At 44.6% G+C, this 22,708-nt stretch overlaps 1 protein-coding gene across 4 annotated transcripts in view; it reads right to left on the reverse strand.

Annotated features, from left to right (window-relative positions):
* Window positions 1-22,708, reverse strand: part of LOC148642004 (segment polarity protein dishevelled homolog DVL-1-like) — a 48,543-nt gene that overhangs the window by 10,322 nt on the left and 15,513 nt on the right. For 2 of the 4 annotated variants that reach the window (XM_088617264.1, XM_088617265.1), the window contains exons 4-9: window positions 17,402-17,520; window positions 2,872-3,010; window positions 1,897-1,990; window positions 1,258-1,327; window positions 931-1,070; window positions 472-548 (exon numbers count right to left, since the gene is read on the reverse strand). In XM_088617264.1, the coding sequence (XP_088473390.1) occupies window positions 472-548; window positions 931-1,070; window positions 1,258-1,327; window positions 1,897-1,990; window positions 2,872-3,010; window positions 17,402-17,520 (639 nt within the window). Of the gene's footprint in view, window positions 1-471; window positions 549-930; window positions 1,071-1,257; window positions 1,328-1,896; window positions 1,991-2,871; window positions 3,011-3,570; window positions 6,049-6,077; window positions 11,375-17,401; window positions 17,521-22,708 lie in introns of those variants that run through there. The other 2 variants (XM_088617266.1, XM_088617267.1) reach the window with 2 other exon arrangements.

A 22,708-nucleotide genomic window follows, 5' to 3' on the forward strand; every position in this document is an offset into this window, starting at 1 on the left:
CAACAGGACTTCTGGGACGTATGTGGCCCTATGACACTGTAAACCAGCAGTCTTGTGAACACGTCTCTCTTAATCCAATAGAAATATTGTTCTCGATTTTCAGATTGTTTTGCCGACAAATACTACTTGTTTGTTAACTCTGCATGCAGATCATGTTGGAACATTTCTGCGGCGAAATGTCAGCTGCACAACCTGTACTTATTCGCTGGTACTTCACATTACATTACATTAGCCACCACTGCAGGGAGGGCTGCATCACGTCATTCCCAGGAACGCGAGTTTGCGACAGCATGGCGAATTACAGGACTTCCACAAAGTCCAATTGCCATTTTTTTCAGATAACGTTGATGAATTTATTTTGGCACCGAGATTCAATAACTGGTCTGAGAAATGGGGGGCCGCCGTTCCTCCTTAAGGGTCTCTCACGATCAGGACAGACAGCCAGTGCGTTAAGGAGCACCGTCCGCTCACCCGGGTTTGGAGACGATCTCCCTCAGGATTCGGACGGCGTCATCGTTGCTCATGTTTTCAAAGTTCACGTCGTTGACCTGCCCGAGGCACAGAACAGAGGTGGCTGAGGGAGACCCAAACAGCAAAATTCTGCAATTTCCCTCACGGGATCAATAAAGTATCTATCTATCTATCAAAACAACTGCACCATCCGGCAACCTGAGCTGCAAGCCAGAACTTCGTCAAAGGAATTTTTTCAGCATGACTTTTTTTTTTTGCACCGGCACACTTGAGCCCTCGCAGTTAAGAGACACTTGACCCTCACGAAAATCTTTTCTGGTATGACAGGTTTGGAATTCTCACAAATGCCCAGAGCCTTGTATCCACGTCCATTTGTCCGATGTGTAGTACAAATATATTTGGGGAATCTGACAGCCTATGTTCCCTCGAGCAGGGGCACAATGAGCGTTGAGCTTTTACCTGTAACAGCATGTCTCCTGGCTCGATTCTTCCGTCGGCTGCAACAGATCCCCCCTTCATAATGGAGCCAATATAGATGCCCCCGTCCCCTCGGTCATTGCTCTGTCCCACTATACTAATCCCCAGGAAATTATATTTCTCTACAAGACAGAGGGAGAGACAGAAATAGAACAAAAACACAAATCTTGTTGAGGTACTTTTCAACATGCTGTCAGACGTCACTGATGATAAAACTGCTGTGAGAGCAAGCTGGCTTCTGACTCCTTGGCAGCAGACGGGGGGGGCGGGGGGGGGAGAGGCAGGACGACTGGTAGGAGGAGGTCTTACCCATGTTTAGAGTAACAGTGATGATGTTGAGGCTCATGGTGGAGTCAGTAATGCTGCTGAACGAAGACGACTGCAGGAGAAAAGAGAGAGAGAGGGGTCGGACAGCATGAGCTCACGAGAGCACATCCTAACGAACACCCAACGCAGAAAACACCTTCACTCGTTACTGCACGGCGTACGCTATCTTCCAGCACGCAAAATCAGGACAACAAGTTGCCTGGACCCTCTGATCCCCCAAAAGGCACACATGGACCCTCAGCCAAGTCTAACACTGCCTGCCAATCGCCACAATTGCACAGTTCTAGGCAACAGTATCAAAAACTAAAGTTTCTATTCTCCCCTTTGAGCTGAAACCTAAATATACCCAAGCGCCATACAGATGTAAAAACTAAGCAGGAGAGACCATGAGAATGGTCAATGCTAGCTAAAAATCAGTTGTATCCCAACCCATCAGAAGAAAGTAAGAATTCTTGCTTTAGTGGTGGTAAATCAGCTGGAGATGTATAAACAGGGAGCACAGCAGCTGAATGCTCGGACTCCAGCTGATCTAAGAAGATTTCTCTGATCCGGCTGAAAGATCTGCTGTTGGGCCAGCCGTGCGAGACGTCAATGCTTCAGGCTCGCGGGGTCCTCACTCACCCGGTCGATTTTGGCAACCTTGTGCCTGCGCCGGCGGCGTTTGTGCCTCCTCATCAGCCGAGAGGAAGAGCTCTGCTCTGTTGAGCTGCTGAGCCTGGGGAATGAGCGAGGGTGACAGTGAGCACAGGAACATACAGGACATGAGAACAAAAACATGGCGACAAACCAGAGGAGGTCATTTCGCCCATCTCGCTCATTTAGTAGCTATTAGATAATTGAGCCTGGGATCTCAGCCAGTTGTTTCCTTAAAGGAGCCAGGGAACTGGCTTTGACAGCATGGCCAGGTGATTGTTCCACGCTCCCACCACACTCTGTGTAAAACAACTCCTGTCTCTTCAATTATGAATGCACTTGAGCAGAATGAGGCTCATTCCCCTCTGTGTTGCATTCATCGTGATCATACTAATCTAGTTTGGCAGTTCCCAGCGAACTCCCTACAAACCTAGAGGAGATTATTAACAGCAATAATAAAAACTGACAGCTGTGTGAACAGTAAAACTGGTTTCAAAGAACTGATTATATTCTGCACACTTAATAGCAGAGAATGAATTCTGTCTAATCTGAATTGATATTTGTGTTGAAGGATCAACCGGAGAATGATGGCAGTGGGAATGTTTAATCAGGATTTTTATATGTTCTGAAATGGATTAACAGTGACATGAATGCTGACGAGGCAGAACCGGTGCACAGTGGTTAGCATTACTGCCCTGGGTTCAATTCTAGACCTAGGGTGCTGTCTGCATGGAGTTAGTATGCTCTCCCTGTGTTTGCATGGGTTTCCTATAGGTGCTTCAGTTTCCTCCCACAGTCCAAAGACATAGTGGTAAGCGTCTGGGAAAACTGGCCAGTGTGTGCCTTGCAATGGACTGGTGTCCCTTCCAGGGTGTACCCATTTCTTGCTGGCCTGCGACCTGTCCCCTGTGACCCTAAATTGGACGAGGTGGCGAGATAACGGACGAATGGGTGAATGCTGACCTGCTGGCGTCCTCCTCTTCCTCGCTGTCGATGAAGGAGCTGGACTCCAGCTCGCTGCTCATCATGGAAGCGCTGTCGTAGCCCATGGCTGAGTCCCGCGCCGCGCGCTCTGCCTTGGAGTGGCCGTTCACTCGCGGGACTGACCGGGACAGACAGCAGAGCGAGAGACGGGTTAGAGGAACAGACAGGAACAGGAGAGGATTGAAGGGGCCTGTCTGGGAGATTAGCGTAGCGAGATGGGGGGATTGTGTGGAAAACAAGAAAAAGGATTAGAAGGGGGAGAGGGAGATGGAGGGAGACCATCAGAGAGCAGGGTGTGGCAGAGTAGTGGAATTAGGACTGAAGAGAGAAACGGGGGAGGGGGAGGGGAGAGAGAACAAGAAAGAGATCGAGAAAACAGATGAAGACGGGAGGGATCGAGTGAAGGACATCAAAACGCCCCATCCCTGCCCTCTTTCAAACATTACATGTAAATCAGAAAAGACTCTGAACGAGGAGAGGTCACAGTAGCAAATTAAGCTTGTTGACTCTATAGGCAAAAGCTTGGTTTAAATAAGGACATATGGAATGAGAAAAGGCCAATTGTTTTCACATGATTTAAAACATGCAAGTCTATGTACACCCAACAACAGAACCCTTTGTTTTCTATACCCCCCCAAGCAATTCACCCCCCCCCCCCACTCTCTTTCCCATACATACATTGCCGCGGGCATGGCTGGATCTCAGGGTAGCACCTGATTGGCTGGAAGGCTCTGACAAGGCGATGAGGTCGCTGCGCCCCCTGCTGAGCTGGAGGTCTCCTGGGACGACCGAAACACTCCAGCAGAGTAGTGGTGCCCATCACCATACACTGCGCCACTGCACACAAGTGTCCACTCGCTCACACCCCGTTTACAACCGTACACATGTACCACTGTCAGCACAAAGTACACAGCTATGCACACTCACGCAGCATGAGTGCATCATAAATCAAACTCCCCCACTCGTGCAGGTGCACACAGGCATACCTGAAAGCACACACAAACGGGAGTCAAATACTTTCTGAAGTCTCATCTGCAATAACCAGCACATTCAGCCTGACCAATCGCCCCCTTCTTTCATGCTCTCTTCTGTCTTATTTATTAACTGTTCAGAGAACGAGTGTCTGCTCACAGGCAGGCCGCGGGCTCCAGGTCTTATCTACAAGCGGAGGCAGGGAGAGAGGAGAAAGGAAGGGAGAGGGGAGGGGAGAGGAGAGGGAGATGCAACATGGTTATTTCTATCCAATCTCTTCCCGCTAGAACGGATTTAAGAGGTCACGGCAAAAAATATTCAGCTTGTTTTCCAAAAGTAAATCACCATTTATAAAATGAAAAAAAGCTTAACAAATGTCTGTCAGTCCTTTAACCTGAGGTGACCAAGACCCAACAGCACTCAGCGCAGTACAGATCTTTCAGTGGAGTTAGCTGTCCCTTTCCACAGTAATACAGAACAAGACATGAGACACTAGCGATATTAAGATGGATGGCAATAACACAGATGTAGGTACTGGGACTTCAACTGCAGGGTTAATAGCTTCTCTAAAACCACAACTCTATATGTCACGCCCTGCAGTTCATAATTCTACATGCTTATGAGCGCAATGAAATATACAGTAAGAGTTTCAGCACTGAGTATTTTCAAAATAAGCCAACCTTTCTAAACATCAAGAGCATGTGGAGAGTACCCAAAAGATCCCTGGAAAGTACAGCAGACTTTAACAAACCGGCACATGCAGTGATATCAGACGACGTGTCAATCTCGGACGTCTCCAGGTTTACAAGGTTTCGGAAACACTGAATAATCTTATTGCTGCAGCTCAAATACTGACGTAATCTAGCAGGGAGAGGAGTGTTGTGGGCGCTGAAGATACAAGATCAGTTCAGGAAACAGGAGGTGTCGCTAAGGCAGATGCCCTTACTGCTGCCTGAGGTACTGCAGATCTAGACAGTGTTGCATGTGATATAGCAAAACTGAACCCAGGTCTCAATTAGCACCCCACTGCTTTTCATCAGACTAACATTCAGAAGAGGTGTTTTAAAATGGATTAGGCTTTGAAAATTCCCAGAGACCTCTGATACACCCTGCCTTAAAAAAACTAAAATAACTGAAGGAGAATTTTTTTAATTCCAGTTTATTGCACAGGTTGCTAAGGAACAAGAACTTGCCCATATTGGAAATGAGTTCCTGCATGCTACAGTTTTTAATGTTGCACCTGAAACCCTGAGCCGGGTTTCCACTAAAACAGCATTCCTGGGAAGATGGATAACCCAGTCCCAGAAACTATCCAGAACTACCAGCAACAAAGTAGTTTAACTGCACGGCAGAACTCTTTACTTTATTAGCTACACTGCCAGTGTCCAATCTAAAACCTGAGAGCGTTATTTAATTTTTCAATTGATATTACAGTAATTGATTCTCGTTATTGTTCCGCTACTATGGATGGTGTGATTATCATTGTACATTTATATGCGCGAATGAAGTTCGCTCGGCATGTTTTTAGCAGTATTGAAGAGAAACACACTAGGCTATCAACTCAACAGCAATAGCAACAGGACTGTCATTAACCGAAATTGCATCCCTCAAACCTAGCCACTGGGGCTTAAGAACAGCGCATAATGCAGCTTTCGCTGTAATTTCATTTCTCCAGAGAAACCTCTTAATTCGCACCTAGAGCAAAGCCGCTTTAGGCATTATATAAGGGACGTTGCATATAGGAGGAGAGTGAGGTCTATGCTCAGCGCACACAGCTGTGAAGTGGAATCAGGACCCGTTCTCAGTAACTCAACTTAATGTATTGACAGGAGAACGATATAACATCCATTGGGAGCAGCACTGACATCATTTCCAACAACAATAATGACCACAATTTCTAAGTGATGCACTTCGAAAAGTATGAAACAGTCGTGACCCTCACAAAACTGAGACCAATTATAAACGCAGCAAATGAGAGTTTGGTGCTCATTTATCGAGCTTTCAGATGCCTTTCGGCATTTATGCTGCTCTCCATAACCTACCATCAACAAAGCTTCTGTTGGCGTTTTGCTGAGTTCTGTTCTTTTGAAATCGTTTGTTTCACAGCCCTCGCCCCCCAACGCTGTCGATATTTTCTTATTATCGAGCACTTGCGCTGTCCCTTTAAACCCCCCCAAGCAGTATTGCAACGTAGTAAACTCAGGTCCTCTTACCTCGGTCTCTGCTCAGTGCCCACACGGACGCGACTGAGCGCACCGCGCGTACTGTAGGTGCTTCTTCCACTCGGCGGCTCGGGAGCGCGCACACAATTCCGCCCCCGTCGCCCAGGCTCGCCCACACCCGTAGCTGCGCGGGAACTCGCGCGCCCCCGCCTCACAGGCACTCGGGCGCGCCCCCGCCGCCGACACAGTACGGTATTGAGCAAAAGCTGTCAGACTTGTCCCCCGTTTCAGGCACCTCTGCCAACAGGTGATTTACTGTCATCAAGGCTAGCCCGGGGTAATGTAACGGATAGCTCCGAGTAAACACCTCTCTCCGCTTCTCTTTTTGACACCCACAAAACCCTGGCTCTCCTCCCTGCTTTTGGAAAGCCACCAAACGAAACGCCCGTTTCTAAACGATAAACCGAGGCATTATCGACGCCTAGGACATGAACGAAATGACGCCTCGGGATTCAGGACATTCGATTTTTTTTAATTACAGTGGCATACATGAACAAGCTGTTGTATTTTTACAACGACATTAACTTTCTAAAACGAATATTAAGTGGTTTTGTAATCACAGAGAGCAATTGGCTTGTAATAATCAAGCTTTTGAAACCTGGCTGGAAAATAAAGCCCATTTTTTTATTGCAACTATTAAGAAACAATCCAGAAAACAGCACGATTTCCGTAAATTTGCCTCGGTATGTTTTAGTCACTTTCCTGCAGACTCTGCAGGACAATGCTTCATTGTCCAACCTGTAGCATGCTTTTATACCACTCTAACGCAATAAATAAAGCTTTGTCCACCCCGAAAACGCTTTTTAAAGCGAACAAGTTTGGCAGAAAACTTGTTTTAAGATCTGACTGCAGTCATCAGCTTTAGAGATTACAATGATTAAATAAAACTGTCATTGTATTTTTTTTATCAAATGCATTTTTATCTGCACAAAACAAATGCAACAAATGCACGGATAAAATATGGGTTAAGATGTATTTGGAGTGCCTTGTCAGTAAGTTATTGTTCGTGTCACACTGTTTTATTTTGTGCTGCTGTGTTACAACAGCAGTGCAGCAGTCTGGAGCGAAGTACAGGACAATAAATGTGCTCTTGTGCACTTCAACCTAGATTATGGTGCACTTCAGCTTCTTGTCCATCATGTTTCAAAGAATCATGTGTTACAGCATTAAGAAAATAATAGACCTGGCAAAACATTTCCAAACCCTCTAAAGGTGTTAAACTGAGGCTACTGTATCTTTAAGGCTTATTTTTTTTTCCACGTCTCCACAGAGAAGCCCTTAAAAATTGTCTCCCGAGCACTTTGTAGTCCTGGATCGGATTCAGCGGAATGTGTTTTGTGACAACCGACATACATTTTTGATCGTTTATAAGTGGGTAGGACTTTAGAGTCTGATTAAAAAACAATTCTCGGAATAAAATGCGCACTAAACTTGCACCACCCCAATGAAAGTGCCTGGTGCTTCTGTACAGATAGATAAGATCTCAGGTGGTGTCAATCTGCCTGCTGAGCTCTCGGGCTCAGTGCAGGGAACAAGTGATTAACCGGGTGCAGTTTGCCAGTGGGTATGAAACAGATACACTCACACAAACATACACAGCCCCCAGAGCCAGTCTTCCTTCCCTACACAACACCCACAGCTCATTCCTGCATTATTCCTTTTCACGCTTCTTAAAAAAATGACACTGAAGTATAGGATTACCAGGGTAATGCAGGAATTTACTCTGTTTTTCCTGTCCAAACAGCGAGCTTTCACTGAGATTCGTGTTTCGATGGAACTCAACATCAAGTCTTACAATGCTTCACCGTTTTACTAGAATTTGACACACTTAACTTTAAAAGCACGCCTTGCGTGGCATTTTATCTCAGCTGTCTCTAAGCTTGTCATCACATCACATTTGCCACGGTTTCCTGCTCTCCGATTGCAGAAACCACCTTGGTTTTCGTTGTGTTTAATCTCTGCTTCACAGTTCCTTAACCAATCCTTTACAGAGGGTGCCTGCTAGGAGTCTTTAAGGCGAGAGGGAAAATAGACACAATCTGGGTTCTAGGCATTAAAAAGTCTTGGTTAAACACGCTGACATGCATCTACACAGTCACCCAAGACTTCAGACAAAGGTGTATGACCGCAGGTGCAAGGTTTTTTTGAAGGGGGTGTCAATTAATGCTTCACACCTTGCCTGTGCAAAGGCACAGCACTGCAAGTGTATGTGTGAGCGAGTCTGTGATTTTAATTTGCATGCAAACGCCCTTTGTGCAGTTATGTGCAGATGTCTCTTAAAGAGGCTGTGGACATGTGGACATGTACGGTAGTGTCTGTAGGATGTGAGCAATGTAACAAATGCCTGACAGCCTGTACAACAAGATAAGGACAGACAACAACAACAACAATAATAATAATATTCTTCACACTTATATAGTATTTTACTGGCTACTTCACTCAAAGCGCCTTACAGGTAATGGGGACTCCTCTCTCCACCACAACTTTGTAGCCCCCACCTGGATGATGCGACAGCAGCCAAAGTGCACCAGTACACTCACCACACACCAGCTCTTGGTGGGAAGGAGAACAGATGAAGATATTAGAAGGCCAGGATTGGTAAAGGTCAGGGGGAAATTTGGCCAGGATACCATAGTAACACCCCTACTCCTTTAAAGAAATGTTCTGGGATTTTGAATGATCGCAGAGTCAGAACCTCGGTTTTATGAAGGCACCTTTTTTACAGTATGGTGTCCTCACTGGACTGGGATCCACACAGACCGCAGGGTGAGTTCCCCTACTGGTCTCACTAACACCCCTTCAGCAGGGACCTCGGTTTTCCCAGAAGGTCTCCCATCCAGGTACTGGCCTGGCTCACGCCTGCTGATATAGCTGCAGAACGCCTATACTGTAGGCCCCACTGAAAAAGGCACACAAACTCCATGTCAGATTGTCAATCGCTCCCCTCAGACAGCAGTTGATTTTCATCACTGTAAAAAAAAAAGCGAAACCCTCCAATTTCTTAACCTTTGTTTACAGCACTGTCCATCCACAACCCCAATCAGATCATAGTCTGTTGGGAAGGAGTGCGAATGTTATGCGTTCATGATCGCACATTTATTCATAATAAAAAATACATGGAATTTTGAAAAGCCATTGAAACACCCTGCTGTTTCTAGATGATACATACTTCACCAGAAACTGTTTTTCATTTAGGAGAAAAAACTCTTTAATGTTCTCTCCAGTGCCAGCAGTTCAGAAATAAATGGGTTTTATGAAGCACCTCACACTCATTTCTTTGCGGTCTGAGTCGTTGTTTTTTTCTGGTTTAGTAGCACTGTAATGAGCGAGAGTAGAGAACTGTTTGAAGTGCCTTGGGATTAAGTGACAACCTCACATTGCCCCTGTCCTCAAGGCTGCAGGCCTTCTGTAAAATTACGGACAGCCAGTAAAAAAGCAAATTGTCTCCCAGGCAAGCAGACAGGGAAAGAGAGAAACACTACGTGTTTAGTGCTATTTCTAAATAAAATGCCGTTAGCAAAAATAGGAAACTTCAGGTCAGTAAGTCAGAAAAAACAACATTGCAAACTGCCTGTTTCCATCAAACTGCATGGGAAAACGTATTTCTCTATCCACTGTCTCCCTCTCTTTTACAAATACTCTGCAATAAAGATTATCTCAAATTTACTGCCAGACTGGCATCACACAATCTTGAGGTGAGTAGCAGTAAAACATATGTTCAGCAGCATCGGTATAAATGACATGTCTTTATGGGGACACAGGACTATAGCAGCATTCAAACAGAGCTCCAGTGCCTGGACACTGATGCATTTTGTGACGGGGAAGTACTGTACGTGATCACCTGAGCTTCACCTTTCACAGTGCTCTGCTGTGTCAAATAAACTTTAGCCCACCTCCCTACACTCCTCTGCAGCTTAACCATCATTTCGCTCTTTCCACAAAGAACAATGTTGAGCTCTTGCTCATCAGAAGGCTGCAAGAGAGATCTGTCTGTCTGTTAAAACTGACAGAGACAATTCCCCGCCACTCTCAGTTAATTAGCGCTAACGAACTCGTTAAGGCAGGCAGCCAGCTCTGAGACAGCAGAGAGGCCCAGTGATAATTACTCCTTCGGCACTTTATCAGTAACCTGCTATTCTGAGAAACGGGCCCAGGAACACGCCATAACACAGTTTTTTTTTTAAGCTTCTCAAAATAAACGTTTCTCTCAAAGATGTACTAGCTTCTTCTGCTCAGTCACCCACAGGAAAGCACAGAGGATTTAAGATGAATGGTTGATCGCTGATAACCTGACAGTATAATAGGAATCTGCTTAAAACAACCTTGAAACCATGGGCTTCAGGGTCAGTGAAGGGGACCTGCTTGAAGATGTTGAAATAAAGTGAAACAAATCATGTCTCCCTTTTGGGCAGCTGAGATGAAACCAACACAGCGGAACACAAAACGTTGTAGTAATCCTCAAGAAGAAATTCCAAATATTCAAGGAAGGATACGTGGGCTTTGAGAGGAAAGGCAGAGCCAACCAGACCCCACTCCCTACCTATACGATAAAACAAACCCCCACCTCTCCCGGTTTCTCTCAGTTAAGATGAGGTCAAAGTGGAGGAACATTTTTTAATGTGGAATGCACAGCACAGAGAAACTATGCAAAACCCAACAAGCACAGAACAGCCGAGTTACAAGCACATACAACCCATATCCAAAGGGCAGCATACTTGAAGCAAAGGGCAGAGAAACTGCTGTCAAACCAAGCAGGAAGTCAACCCTCTTCATTGTGAGCTACAGAATTACATGGGGGAAGCGAGATTCCTGTCCCTGAGCTCCAGGCTGAAATAGGTGCCCTATATACAGCACACATCTTATATACCAAGGGACAATTCACTCCAGCAAGAACACAGACTGATACTTGTGGGAAAATATGCTCTTCTGAGGCATATAAACTGGTTTCCTCACTTTATATAGCACATTGCATAGCAGCAATCTTCAACCACACATGGTAGGTTTTTTAAGAAAGGTCCAAGTTAACACAGAAGGAAACAACAGGTACTTATAGCCCATAACAGACAATTCAGAGAATGGATTTCGTCTGTGTAGGCCTATGCTTTGTCTTTTGCAGGTGGACATAATGGATGCTTCAGCCTAAAATATGAAGAACTGTTCTTGCCTCCGTTTGTTTAACCAGAGAACCCAGAGTCAAAAGATATTTAAGAACAGAAATGAAATGAAAACAGGTGAGCAGTTTTATTATGTCCTGGTCTCTCAGTGCTGCATACATTTGAAACAAAGAAGTCAGACAGTCTTGCAGCCCCCCCAAGACTGTACAAACCTTCCCTCCATCTCCAACACTGCTCCCCCCCTCCCTCCCCTCTTTCACAATGCTCTGCTCCCTTAACGAACCCGAGATTCGACCTCTCTTGTGCTTCTTTTCCACGCCTACTTCCCCCTCCATCTGTCTGTCTCTCTCTCTCCTTCGCGATTCTATAGCCCCCTTCCCATTTCCACAGCTCCTAATTAAGCCACGTTAATTAATGACTCTCCTGCTAATGAGGGCCAGCAAGGGGAACGATCGAACACAGACCAGCCTTGTGTGCACCACACAGCGATGCAGAGTAAAAGGTAAAGAGGGATTCCAACAGACAGTGTTTGGAGAAAGGAAGTTTATAATGGTGGACCAATCTGATATCGTGTGTTGATCAATGTCACCCGCTCAGAATAACTTAGTCCCTGGGAAGTCTGGATGAGTGGGGGAGGGAGGCGTGAGAGTTGGCTGTGGATAAACACAGACAGGAAAGGCAAGAATGGAGAGGATTTCTTATAAAACAGCATGATTACTGCAGCTCTCTAGCACCAGTTCCAGTACAGTGATAGCCCTTGTGACACCCAAAGCTTCAATAATTACATTACGGATCAAATACCAGAAAAGAACAGCCACATACAGATCACAGTGTGGCACTTCTGTAACACCTGATCTCTTTAGAGAAAGGCAAAAGACGATTAGGAGGAGGAGCGTGGATAGACAATGACAGCTATACAGATCAGTGTGATGAAATACAGTGCGCCCGGATGTGAGGTTTTCATTTACCGACAGACAAGGCAAGTTATGCCACTGTGAAAATCAGCACCTCCTCATCAACATGTCAGCAGACACCTCTTCTGCATGGCAGTAACTTTAGCCAAGAAAGACAGGTGATTGTGCATTTGCTCAGGAGCGATAAAAATGCTCTTTATGATCAGCGTGCATCAGCTGTTTCTGACTGCCACAGTCTGCTGCTGGCAACACCTGGTGTTCTCCACAGTAAGAGCTTTCAAGCTGTAGGTGAAATCCTTCATTGTTTACTGAAGAAAGTTATTGCTGGACTTAATGTTGCATCTTCTGTGTAAGACCTCCCTTTGCCTGCTCACAAAGAGAAACTCCTCTCGTTCGAAATATAAAATAGCCAAAGCATTGGTAAGCACAGTCAAAAAGGCCGTGCCGTGCCCTCCCAGACACTGGCACAGGGGTTAGGTGTTGGCAGAAAGCTCCAGCTGTGCTGTTGTGGAACAGCCAGAGAGTCAGAGTTTGGCCGATCTCATGGAGGTGTCCTGGGACTTCAGGAATAAGCAGCTCCTGAAGACATAGGACCTTGTCGGTCACAAAAACCCTTGTGCAACCATTTCAAAAACCGTTCAGAGACTCAGTGTAATGTTGTTAGAGCTTCTGTAAGAGTGCCTAGTGTGAAAAAAGCTTGGTGTCGCATTTTGAATAAGTTGAAAAGTCTGATTTTCGCAGAGTCAAGTCCAGCCACTAAGGAATAGCGAAAATGAAGCCAACGCAAAATTAGGCATGGATTTAGCTCTTTCCAGCCCTTACTGTAAGTTCAGCTCAGGTTTCAAGATGCTACAGGGCAGATTCAACTGCAGGAGTCAAAAGATCGTGCAGCAGACAGACTCTACACATGAACAGTTCATTTACCTAATTGAAGGAGAGATTTACAGCTCTTATTGGGAGTATCTAGTCTCTTATAAGGGACCACAGTCCCACTTAACTCCCCACTAATTAGAACCCAGGTCATAAGTTTACTGTAGATCCATAAAAATTAACTGCTGAATTGGAAAAACAAAGTCCACAGTTGTTCTCTTATTTTCAACTCTTAATAGCAAAATAACTCACTGTGTACAGCACCCGACATTGTGATTTAATCTGAGTGGCTTTGTTAAAGTCAAGTAGTACACGTGTTGTAAGGCTAGACGTTAACATTAAAGGTTTTGTTGGTGCCACATTTGGTTAAAAAAGAGGGTGTCACATCTGTCAACAAGACAAAAGGTGAAAATTAATCAACCAAGTATCCAGAATCCATGGGAACTGCACCATCACATCCACATCTACCACAATCTACCATCTAATGTGCTCAGAAACAACTTCGAAGACGTGATCAGTGTCTATATACAGTAGGGTCTCGACATCTGCGAACTGAACTCTTGGGGATCCGCAGACTCGCTTACTTGCAATTCCCTCTGGCCAACCGGGTCTTGAATGGAAGCAAAGCAGAACGGGATGAAACCAAGATGAAAAATGCTACTTTCGAGTTAGCAGCGCAACAGACTAGGACTTTGAGATGAACCCAGCTCCTGCCTCCTGCCCAAGCACCCACTACCCAGCATCCTCAGCCCAGCCTGGTCTAGCTTTTGTATTGTAATGAAGACTCCAGGTTCTGTGTCGGCAGCATGGGGAATGACAGGCTGGAGACGACTTTACAGGCTCACTAGCAGTTTTATTGCCCTTTACGTTACACTGGGGCGTGATGATCATGGAGCAGGGAAATAGCGATAAAGGCAGAAAGAGAAAGTGCAGGCATCCACTGGATATCGTGGAGGGATTCATGTTGTTTGTTTTAGCTGATTATTTTAAGTCTGTGATTACTGTTGTCTCTTTCAGTTGATTTGATCAATGTTGTTTAAATTAACTTAAAGCCAATGCATTAGTACTTTAACTATCATAGAAGGGAAGGTTACTTATGTCCTGTAACCATACTCGCTATATACTGTTGCACATTATAATAATAATAATAATAATTGCTTACACTTATATAGCGCTTTTCTGGACACTCCACTCAAAGAGCTTTACAGGTAATGGGGATCCCCTCCACCACCACCAGTGTGCAGCCCCACCTGGATGATGCGACGGCAGCCATAGTGCGCCAGAACGCTCCCCACACACCAGCTCTCAGTGGGGAGGAGAGCAGAGTAATGTAGCCAATTCATAGAGGGGGATTATTAGGAGGCCATGATTGGTAAGGGCCAATGGGACATTTGGCCAGGACACCAGGGTTACACCCCTACTCTTTTCGAGAAACGCCCTGGGATTTTTAATGACCACAGAGAGTCAGGACCTCGGTTTTACGTCTCATCCGAAGGACGGATTATGCAACAATATGGTGGTGGACTTGGTTATATATCCAAATATGGCTATAAATGATGGTTCTCTGAACCGAACCCTCTCGAATGTTGAGACCCTACTGTACTTACTATAATATGTTCTTTGCCACTTTGTCAACGACAAAAATCTGATAGGTTGTAACATGCACAATATTTAACAACAATATGAAACCAATGTTTAATGAAATGAAAATAATTTCTAAGCATTTGAAAAATGAACTTTTCTCATACTGTCATGTTCAAATAAAAAAAAAAAATCTACTACATATTATAGTGAATTTCAATCTCAATAGCAAGTTTGAGCTTGGCTCTTGTTTTATCTAGACACTAGAAATACAAGACGTACAACCGGCAGAACTGCAATTCAATTCATTCAGCATCTCTGAACAAGACCAGCTGGAACTAGCCAACTCTTCTTCATGTAAGACAGAAATAAACCATTTTGTTAATGTTTAAAATACATTAGTAAAGCATGTAACCATATGTTTTGGTAGATTATGCTGTGGTGATCCATTGAGATGATACAGTTTCAGTCAAGTCCAAGCAATTGATGCTGTGAGACAATGGATCTCAAATTTCATGGAGCATTTATCTTTTGAGCCTGGTACCAGAATGCTTATTTGCAATTTGATTTTCATACTGATAAAGATTTAAAGATATTAGGGGTACATGTGCTTCGACAGAACAAATGGCCTTTTCTCAATTCCAAACCCTTGTCTTGCTTCAGCTTCTTGCCTTTTAAACACATGAAACCCATGAATTTTCCAGGTGACCTTGTTTGTCTGTGCCTCTCTTCCAGGTAAACCAGATTCCACAATTTATTTAAATCCAAAGCCATCAGTATTTCAAGATCACTTTCCATAAAACTAAATGATTTATTCAAGAAAAGAAAACTGCAGTTCATTTTCCATCCCCCAAGAGGATAGGAATTGGCTTTGTCTGGCGATTTTGCCCTAGCTGATACAATAATAAAAATATAACAAGTTATTACAAACTTGAAATAATTTCAAATAATCTAATTAAGTTTGTTTCTGTGCTGAAAATATACTGTAACACTTCTGTCGAAATAAGAGAAGAGTCCTAGTATGGCTCAAGTGAATGCTTTAGCAGGAATCACTGGGTTACATAGGACAGTGGCAAAAATCTGCACTCTTAATATGCTAGCGTCCTTGTGGCTTTGCTAATTTTTCTCACATAAATCTTCTCTTTGACTCTCTGTGATCGCTACTGGTTTTTCTTGTTAGCAAAATATCAAGCTCTTTGATTTCAGCACTGTGACCTTTTGTTGAAACTGTTAGCTCCTTGTTCAGTTATGACCTCCAGGGAAATGACTGAAATTGAAAGTAATCCTGAGTTCCGAATTATTGACTTACAAATAACCCAGGATCTCATTTACTGCATTGCAGCTACAGCCCCGCGAGGTGAAAATCGGGACAAAGGCTTATTTTTGAATGATAATTAGGTAACTCTATTGTTTTCTAATTTTCTTATTGCAAGGTCAGGATTAAATCAAAGGTGTGACCCAGCTGTCAACAGCAAATTTAAAAGAAAGCATTTCCGGGACTTCTGAGTGGCTCACCCTGTGCAGGCTATGCCCCAAGGTGCTGTTGTGAGTAGTCTGAATTGGATGAGGCCTACCAAGACAGGTTGGAATTAACCAGGCATGACCCCTTCGGCTTCTGGGCTGACGTCCTGCAACTTGCTGGGCACTGCAGGGTTGCAGTGATGTCAGTGAGAGAACCACCACTCCTCCAATCAGCACTGACTCACCTGTAAAGCCCTGTGGAGATCTAAGCATTGTCAAATAACGAATGGCTTTTTCCAGTGCATGTGCTGGAGGAGCATGTGTGCGTATCTCATTCTCTCCCAAGTGGTACAAGGAGCTGTAGTTGTCAAACTGAGGCCACTTAAAACTGGTGATCCCAAATGCAGTGGATAAAAAAAGCAAAAATAATCCATCTATCTATCACTGGAAAGATGATTATTCCAAGTAAGGGTTGTGGAAATTTGAAGCACAAGGGTGCCAAGTGGGACTACACCCTGGATGTGATGCTAGTCCATCACAGGGCATGCACACGCACACAAGGATCGAGGAGCTGTGAGCAGGCAGAACTAACGTCCACGCCCCCAACGTGCACTTAATTGGCATCTTCCAAATTACAAAAAATAACACTTGATGGTGGATAAATGGGATTAACTCTGGGTGAAGAGAAGATGCCTCTGGCATACAAAAGGCAACCATCAAAGGACTTGATTGTCATTCATGATTGGCGCTTGAGTCAAACCTTTATTTTAATCCGGGGCCTAAGGCAGGGATTAAATCACAACTTTGATAGGCCTGCCATTCAGCGATTCCAAATCCAATATTTGATTGCAGTTTTCCAAGGATGAGAAGCAAGACAGATTTGTCACACAGACAGTGTGCATCAAGCATTGGTTTTAGAATGTACGACTTGTGGGTACAAGTCATGGTGTGGGTACATTTTGGGCGTTAAATCTTGTTTTGTAGCACTTGTGCCAAAATGGAGCAACTGCAACAAAGTTAATCATTCAAAAAATCGAAACGGATTAAGATCAAGCAGAATTACCTTTACTGTTTTCTGAAGTAAGCTTTTTTTTCCAACCAAGGACAAACCATCCTCAGTGTTGCGAGGAAACCTCTCTCTCGGTTTCAGTTCTCTTGCAATCAGCAGCACTTGGTTTTACCAACACCAGCCTGTTTCCAGGGCTCTAAGGAACTTATCGCATAGCGGCAAGCCATTAATCCGATTTGAACCTCCCCTGAGATTCTGTCATTTCCCGAACAGGATAATAATAATCCTTATTTATCCAGATAAACCAATTCAGAACAGCTTCTCCTTTGCGATGACGCGTAACAAATAAAGATTCGTGTTACTCACACTCCACCTCTCGCGCCCTCCTCCTCGCCCGCTCCCTCTCTCTCTCCCGCCGGTGACTCAGGAGTGACTCGCTGCCCGTCTCCGTGTCCAGGCCATCCCGGCTGCCCACTGCATTGGCGCTGAAACAGGGCGCAGACAAGTGCCGTTAAAACTTCTCGCGTTTGGATCACGCCCACTGTACCTCTGTGCCTGAGGGATTTTGTTCCAGGCAAATGTGCGGAATCTCAGGAGGCCAGACTGTGATCTGTCTGGGGAGTTCTCCTGCTCTCCTTCCTCCCAGTTATACACTGGCTTCCCGGAAGCGCCATAAAAATTCCAGGTAATTCCGATGAAATCCAGTCCCAGACCACACTGCCCATCACCCTGCTCTTCCACAGTAAGTAAGCAGCCTTGACCTGAAGATAATTTGTCACTGCAGTGTTGTTCAGAATTGTGGGAAAAGCCAGTGTTGTTCAGTCTTCTCCATTGTATAATCCTTAGATGTTCTAATGTCTTTGTGCCCTTTGAACTTGTGTTGTCATGTACAGTATATCACACGGCACTAAACAGCCAACACAAACTCATTGGTCTGGGGGAGACTGGACTTGTGCATCCTGAAGATAGGCAGAACAAAACTGTGGAAGTAATAGAGAAGATAAGATCTCTTTATTGGCCATATACAATTTCTTGCATTAGGAATTTGTCTTTTCACAGACCCCAGCTTGCTCTCCATGAGACACACAAACAGGGAGAGAAGCTTGGGGTCAGAGCGCAGGGTCAGCCATTTTTACGGCGCCCCTGGAGCAGCTGGGGTGAAGGGCCTTGCTCAGGGGCCCAACAGAGTAGGATTCCTCTGCCGGCTGCGGGATTCGAACCAGTAACCTTCCAGCCACAGGCGCAGATCCTGAGCCACAGTGCCACCACTCCGCCCAAAAAATCATGGCGAGAGCTGGGTTCGAACCCCCGACCTCCAGCATGCGAGTCATACGCCAAAGCCATCACACCAACGCGCAGCTTGACACCAACGCACCGTTTGACTTAATGAGATAACTGGATAAAGTGAGAACCTCTGCATTCACGAAAAAAAAAAAACACTTGTATGTGTGACCTGTATTTTGCAATTATGACATAACATTGGAACCTAAAAGAGAATGTTACATTTTTAAACACATCTTTACTTTATTTAACACGCTCTCTGCTTCTTAACAATAGTAACAGATAAACAGGTGTTAATTGTAAAAAATATTTTCAATATTGTTCTGATCATTCACTGCTTTTAGCTTTCAGTTACATCCAGAAACATGGTCTTCAGTACACCCCAAAAAAAAGAAACTGATTCTGTGACTGTTACTGAACTCCAGGTCTCTTCTTGGCACCCTGACAGACGATTAATTGATAACTGCGGTAATAATTGATTTGCAGAGTTTAAAGGCAAACGTCCAAATGTCTACTGCTAAGCGGTAGCATTTTCTGAAAGCTGCAGACCATATCTGCTTCTCTCTGCAATGACATGTGGATCTGTCGAGAGTCTACTGCTGATCAACACCCAGCTCACTCTTCCTCTGCTAATAAATGAAACCGACCTTACTGAAAGATGTCAATATAATGAGGCTGTGCAGCTGTGAGTGAAGTGAGTTGGACTGCAGGTGCGATCTTAGGTGGGCGTGAGAGATGGGGGAAGGATGTGCTGTGGGGGCTGTTTACCCACCCCCGCCCCAAGGCAGGTGTGTCTGAGCTGCTCACGGGCCTCTGTGAAACCCGAAGCTAGTGAGAACATGGCTCTACCTGCCTGCCTGCCGAAACCCACACTACACCTGTGTGCCTGTGTCCCGTACACACACACACACACACACACACACACTGACAGCCATGACCTACCCACAAAACACATGGGCCAGCCCCGGGATGGCCCTGCCAAGCGTGTCCCAGCATCCCCACAGCAAGATCAGAGTCACACACGGATAAAACCGACAGATGGACCTTCACAGACACCCCTCTGCGGAACACGGAGACCGAGTGCCGCGTGCGTGCACGCACACGCTAAGTCAAGCTGACAGATGGCTTACTTAGATATACAACTATAATCAGGAGCCCCCATCAAAGCCCGAGAATGTTGCGCTTGCTCAGAGCGATTAGTGCACGATCCATTAGCGCCAGTTTGACACATTAGATATTTCGCAAAGGCAGACAACCCAACCTCTCTAAAGCCCAGCCAAGAACATCCTCTTGCAGTGCACAGAAGCACACTGGTAATGGGCACCTTTCTCCCCCCTGTGGGTTTGCTAGGTCATTACACCATTCTTTTCCTCTGTGGAGTCTGACAACGTATAAGGAATGTAATGCCTTTTTATCCAAAAACCATGGTCTAGTGATTAGAACTAATTGTGAGCATTGTACATAATTATACAGTGTATGTATTTTAGGTATTATGTACCAAATATGAAATTCTGCATATACCGTACACAGTCATCTGTGGTTTACAAACGTTGGATGTGAACGTTTTCTTTAATTATAACAGAACAGGTATCGCAGTTCATTCTAAAATATTGGCAAGAAAGAGTTGGTTTTTCTATCCCGTCTGCCAGGGAGCTGTGTGTTGACTGGAATTATATAATTTTTAATTCTCTTGAGTCATGACTCTTACAGATGCATTCTTTGTAAATGAAGAAATAGATTAGGTTACAGGGTTGTTTTTAAAAAAATAAAAATTTCCAACCGGTGGAAAATTATAGTCTTGCCTTATGCCCAACTCCTGCTGGGTTAGGCTCCAGATCACACAGACCCTCTAAGGATAAAGCAGTTACTGAAACCAGAGGAGATGAAAGATTCTTAAGTCTGACAGAGTCTGACATTTTTGTTTATCATTTCAGGAAAGCAGTCTCAAGTAGTAGTCTTTTTTCCCAGAAAAAAGTCTATCTGTAAAAATGAGACAAAAAATATTTCACTATCCTCTTCTTCAGTGCACAGTACTGATGGCACATTCAAGTGCTCTACTCTGTTGGAAGTGCAGTTACACACTTTTATTCCCATTAGAATTTGAGCATTTAAAACTTTCAGTCAATCTTTGGCACAATCAGGAATTACAAGGCACATATGTTATCAATGTGGGCACAGTGATTGCTGGGTTCTATTCCAGCCCTACGGTGCTGTCTGCATGGAGTTTATATGTTCTCCCTGTGTTTCTGTGAGTTTCCTTCTATAGTCCAAAGACATATTGGTAGGTTTATTGGCCTCTGGAAAACTGACCTTGGTGCGTGTTCGTGTTTGTGTCCTGTGCCCTGTAATGGACACGGATATAAACATCTCATATTTACTATTTAGGATGTTTTACTATTTCCACCTAACATTGTGAATCGCCTGCTGTAGGTACATGGAATCTACATACACTGCTTGGAACCAGGAACAATGCAGTTGTGCTTTTTACATATTTATGACGTGACCAACATATAAAGGGACAGTTCAGGGTCACGTCACCCACTCTACTCAAAAGCTAATGTGAATAAAATGATAGGTGCTCTAATCAACACCTGATACTGTGGACCCTTCTCCTCAAGTCATACTCCAGATTCTATCAAAAGCAAGTGTGGCATATTGCAAGATAATAAGTGCTATGAGTGATACATTGCGCTGTTAAGGACACGTTTCAGTAGAGGAGAGCAAGTTCAATTGCGCCGGGAGGAGACGTGGATGGTTCAATCTGATTAACGTTTTTGAACTCTCCAGGTGTATCGCCCCACAGCACCTCTGGGAAACAGAGATGGGAGTGGAGGGGACGTTAATCCGGATTACTGAGGGAAGCGGGGATTAATTCTGTTGGCAATTGCACTGCAGTGCACAAGCGTTTCTCAAAAAAACATAATGCTGAAACGACATTCCCCGATTTTAAAAATGCTGTTGCTGTACTTACTGATCAACAACAGTGCAGCTCAGAATATACATACCGCAAATGGATACTCTATTTCAATCCTTAATTTGAAGTGCGTCTAAAAGGGGGTGAGGCAGCTGTACTTTGGCCAGTTTGCCACAAGAGGGCAGCACATACACTAGGAACGGCCGCGTGGCTGCGCCCAGACTGACACACCAATAAATTCATCATCCATGGAAACGCACCAGCAACAGACGGCCGGGGGAGAAAGCTTATATAGCCATCTGCAACACACAACACCCAGGAACAATTAAGATATGTATTCTATAGCAGATCTCCCAAGCAAATAAAGAATAATAACATTGCCTTGCATTTATAAAGCACTTTTTACCCCCCAAAGATCACGTAGTGCTTTAAAGATCAGATATATTATATTATCTGAAGTGCAGCGCCCATCTGGGTGACACAGAGCAGCCATTACACACTAACAGTCCCACCACCAGCATTTCAGGTAGAGAAGCGAGAGACATTGGCTCTCAAATGGAATTAAAGTAGAATAGAGTGAGCACATAAAGGATAAATCCCTTATCCTTTTTAAAAAAAAAAATGCCATGTGATCTTTGATGAGCAAGCAGTCAAGACCTCAGATCAAAGTCCCACCCGAAGGCCAGGGCCTGCAGCATCTCGGTGTCCCCCAGGCACCACTCAGCTGGAGTGACAGCAAGAGCGCCACCTACTGGTCCCCCACTTTACAGCAGCATGCTGGTTTAAGCTGGAGGTCTCTCACCCCAGAACTGACCAGGCCATGCTTAGCTTCCGAAATCAAACAAGTTCAGGCTACAACACAGTAAAAGCTGCTGCCTAAAAAATGCAAACTGAAGGATGAAAGAAATGAATGAAAGACGGACTCTGGCCTTTCAAACTACCTGTTAAAGCACCTTTCACTACCTGTTCCAAAACAGCTAGACAGATTGTGTTAATAAAAATGGCATCCAACGCTGATCGGATATTACTGTATAGTGTAGCACTGCATAGCATGGAATAAATTAATGTTATTGTACTAACAGGTCTATCCTCCAGAATAAATTGCATTTCTCTGTTCTCTCTCATATTAAAGAGGTCTACATTTGCAGTTGCATTATAAAGACCTGACAAAAAGCTCATTTTTAAGGCCCCACCCCCCACTGCTGTCCAGTACAAGACAACAGATCTGGGCATAAGAGTAATAGAACAGGAGGCACAACAGTGCAGTTATACCACTCTGCCCCAGAAACAGGACCCTGGCTGGGTCACTGTGATTGTGTCTTTTAGTTTCTATCCTAGCAAAACCCAAACTGGGTTATAAACTGGCGTCACAATTATGTGTTATTTTGTATTGATTTATGGCTGCGTGACACACAAGACAAAAATAACAGTCATGTGTCTTAATACGCTGTCAGTTGTGCTGCTGTGCAGCGCTGAGG

This window comes from Lepisosteus platostomus, chromosome 23 (genome assembly GCF_059453375.1).
Source record: "Lepisosteus platostomus isolate fLepPlt1 chromosome 23, fLepPlt1.hap1, whole genome shotgun sequence".
NCBI lineage: Eukaryota > Metazoa > Chordata > Actinopteri > Semionotiformes > Lepisosteidae > Lepisosteus > Lepisosteus platostomus.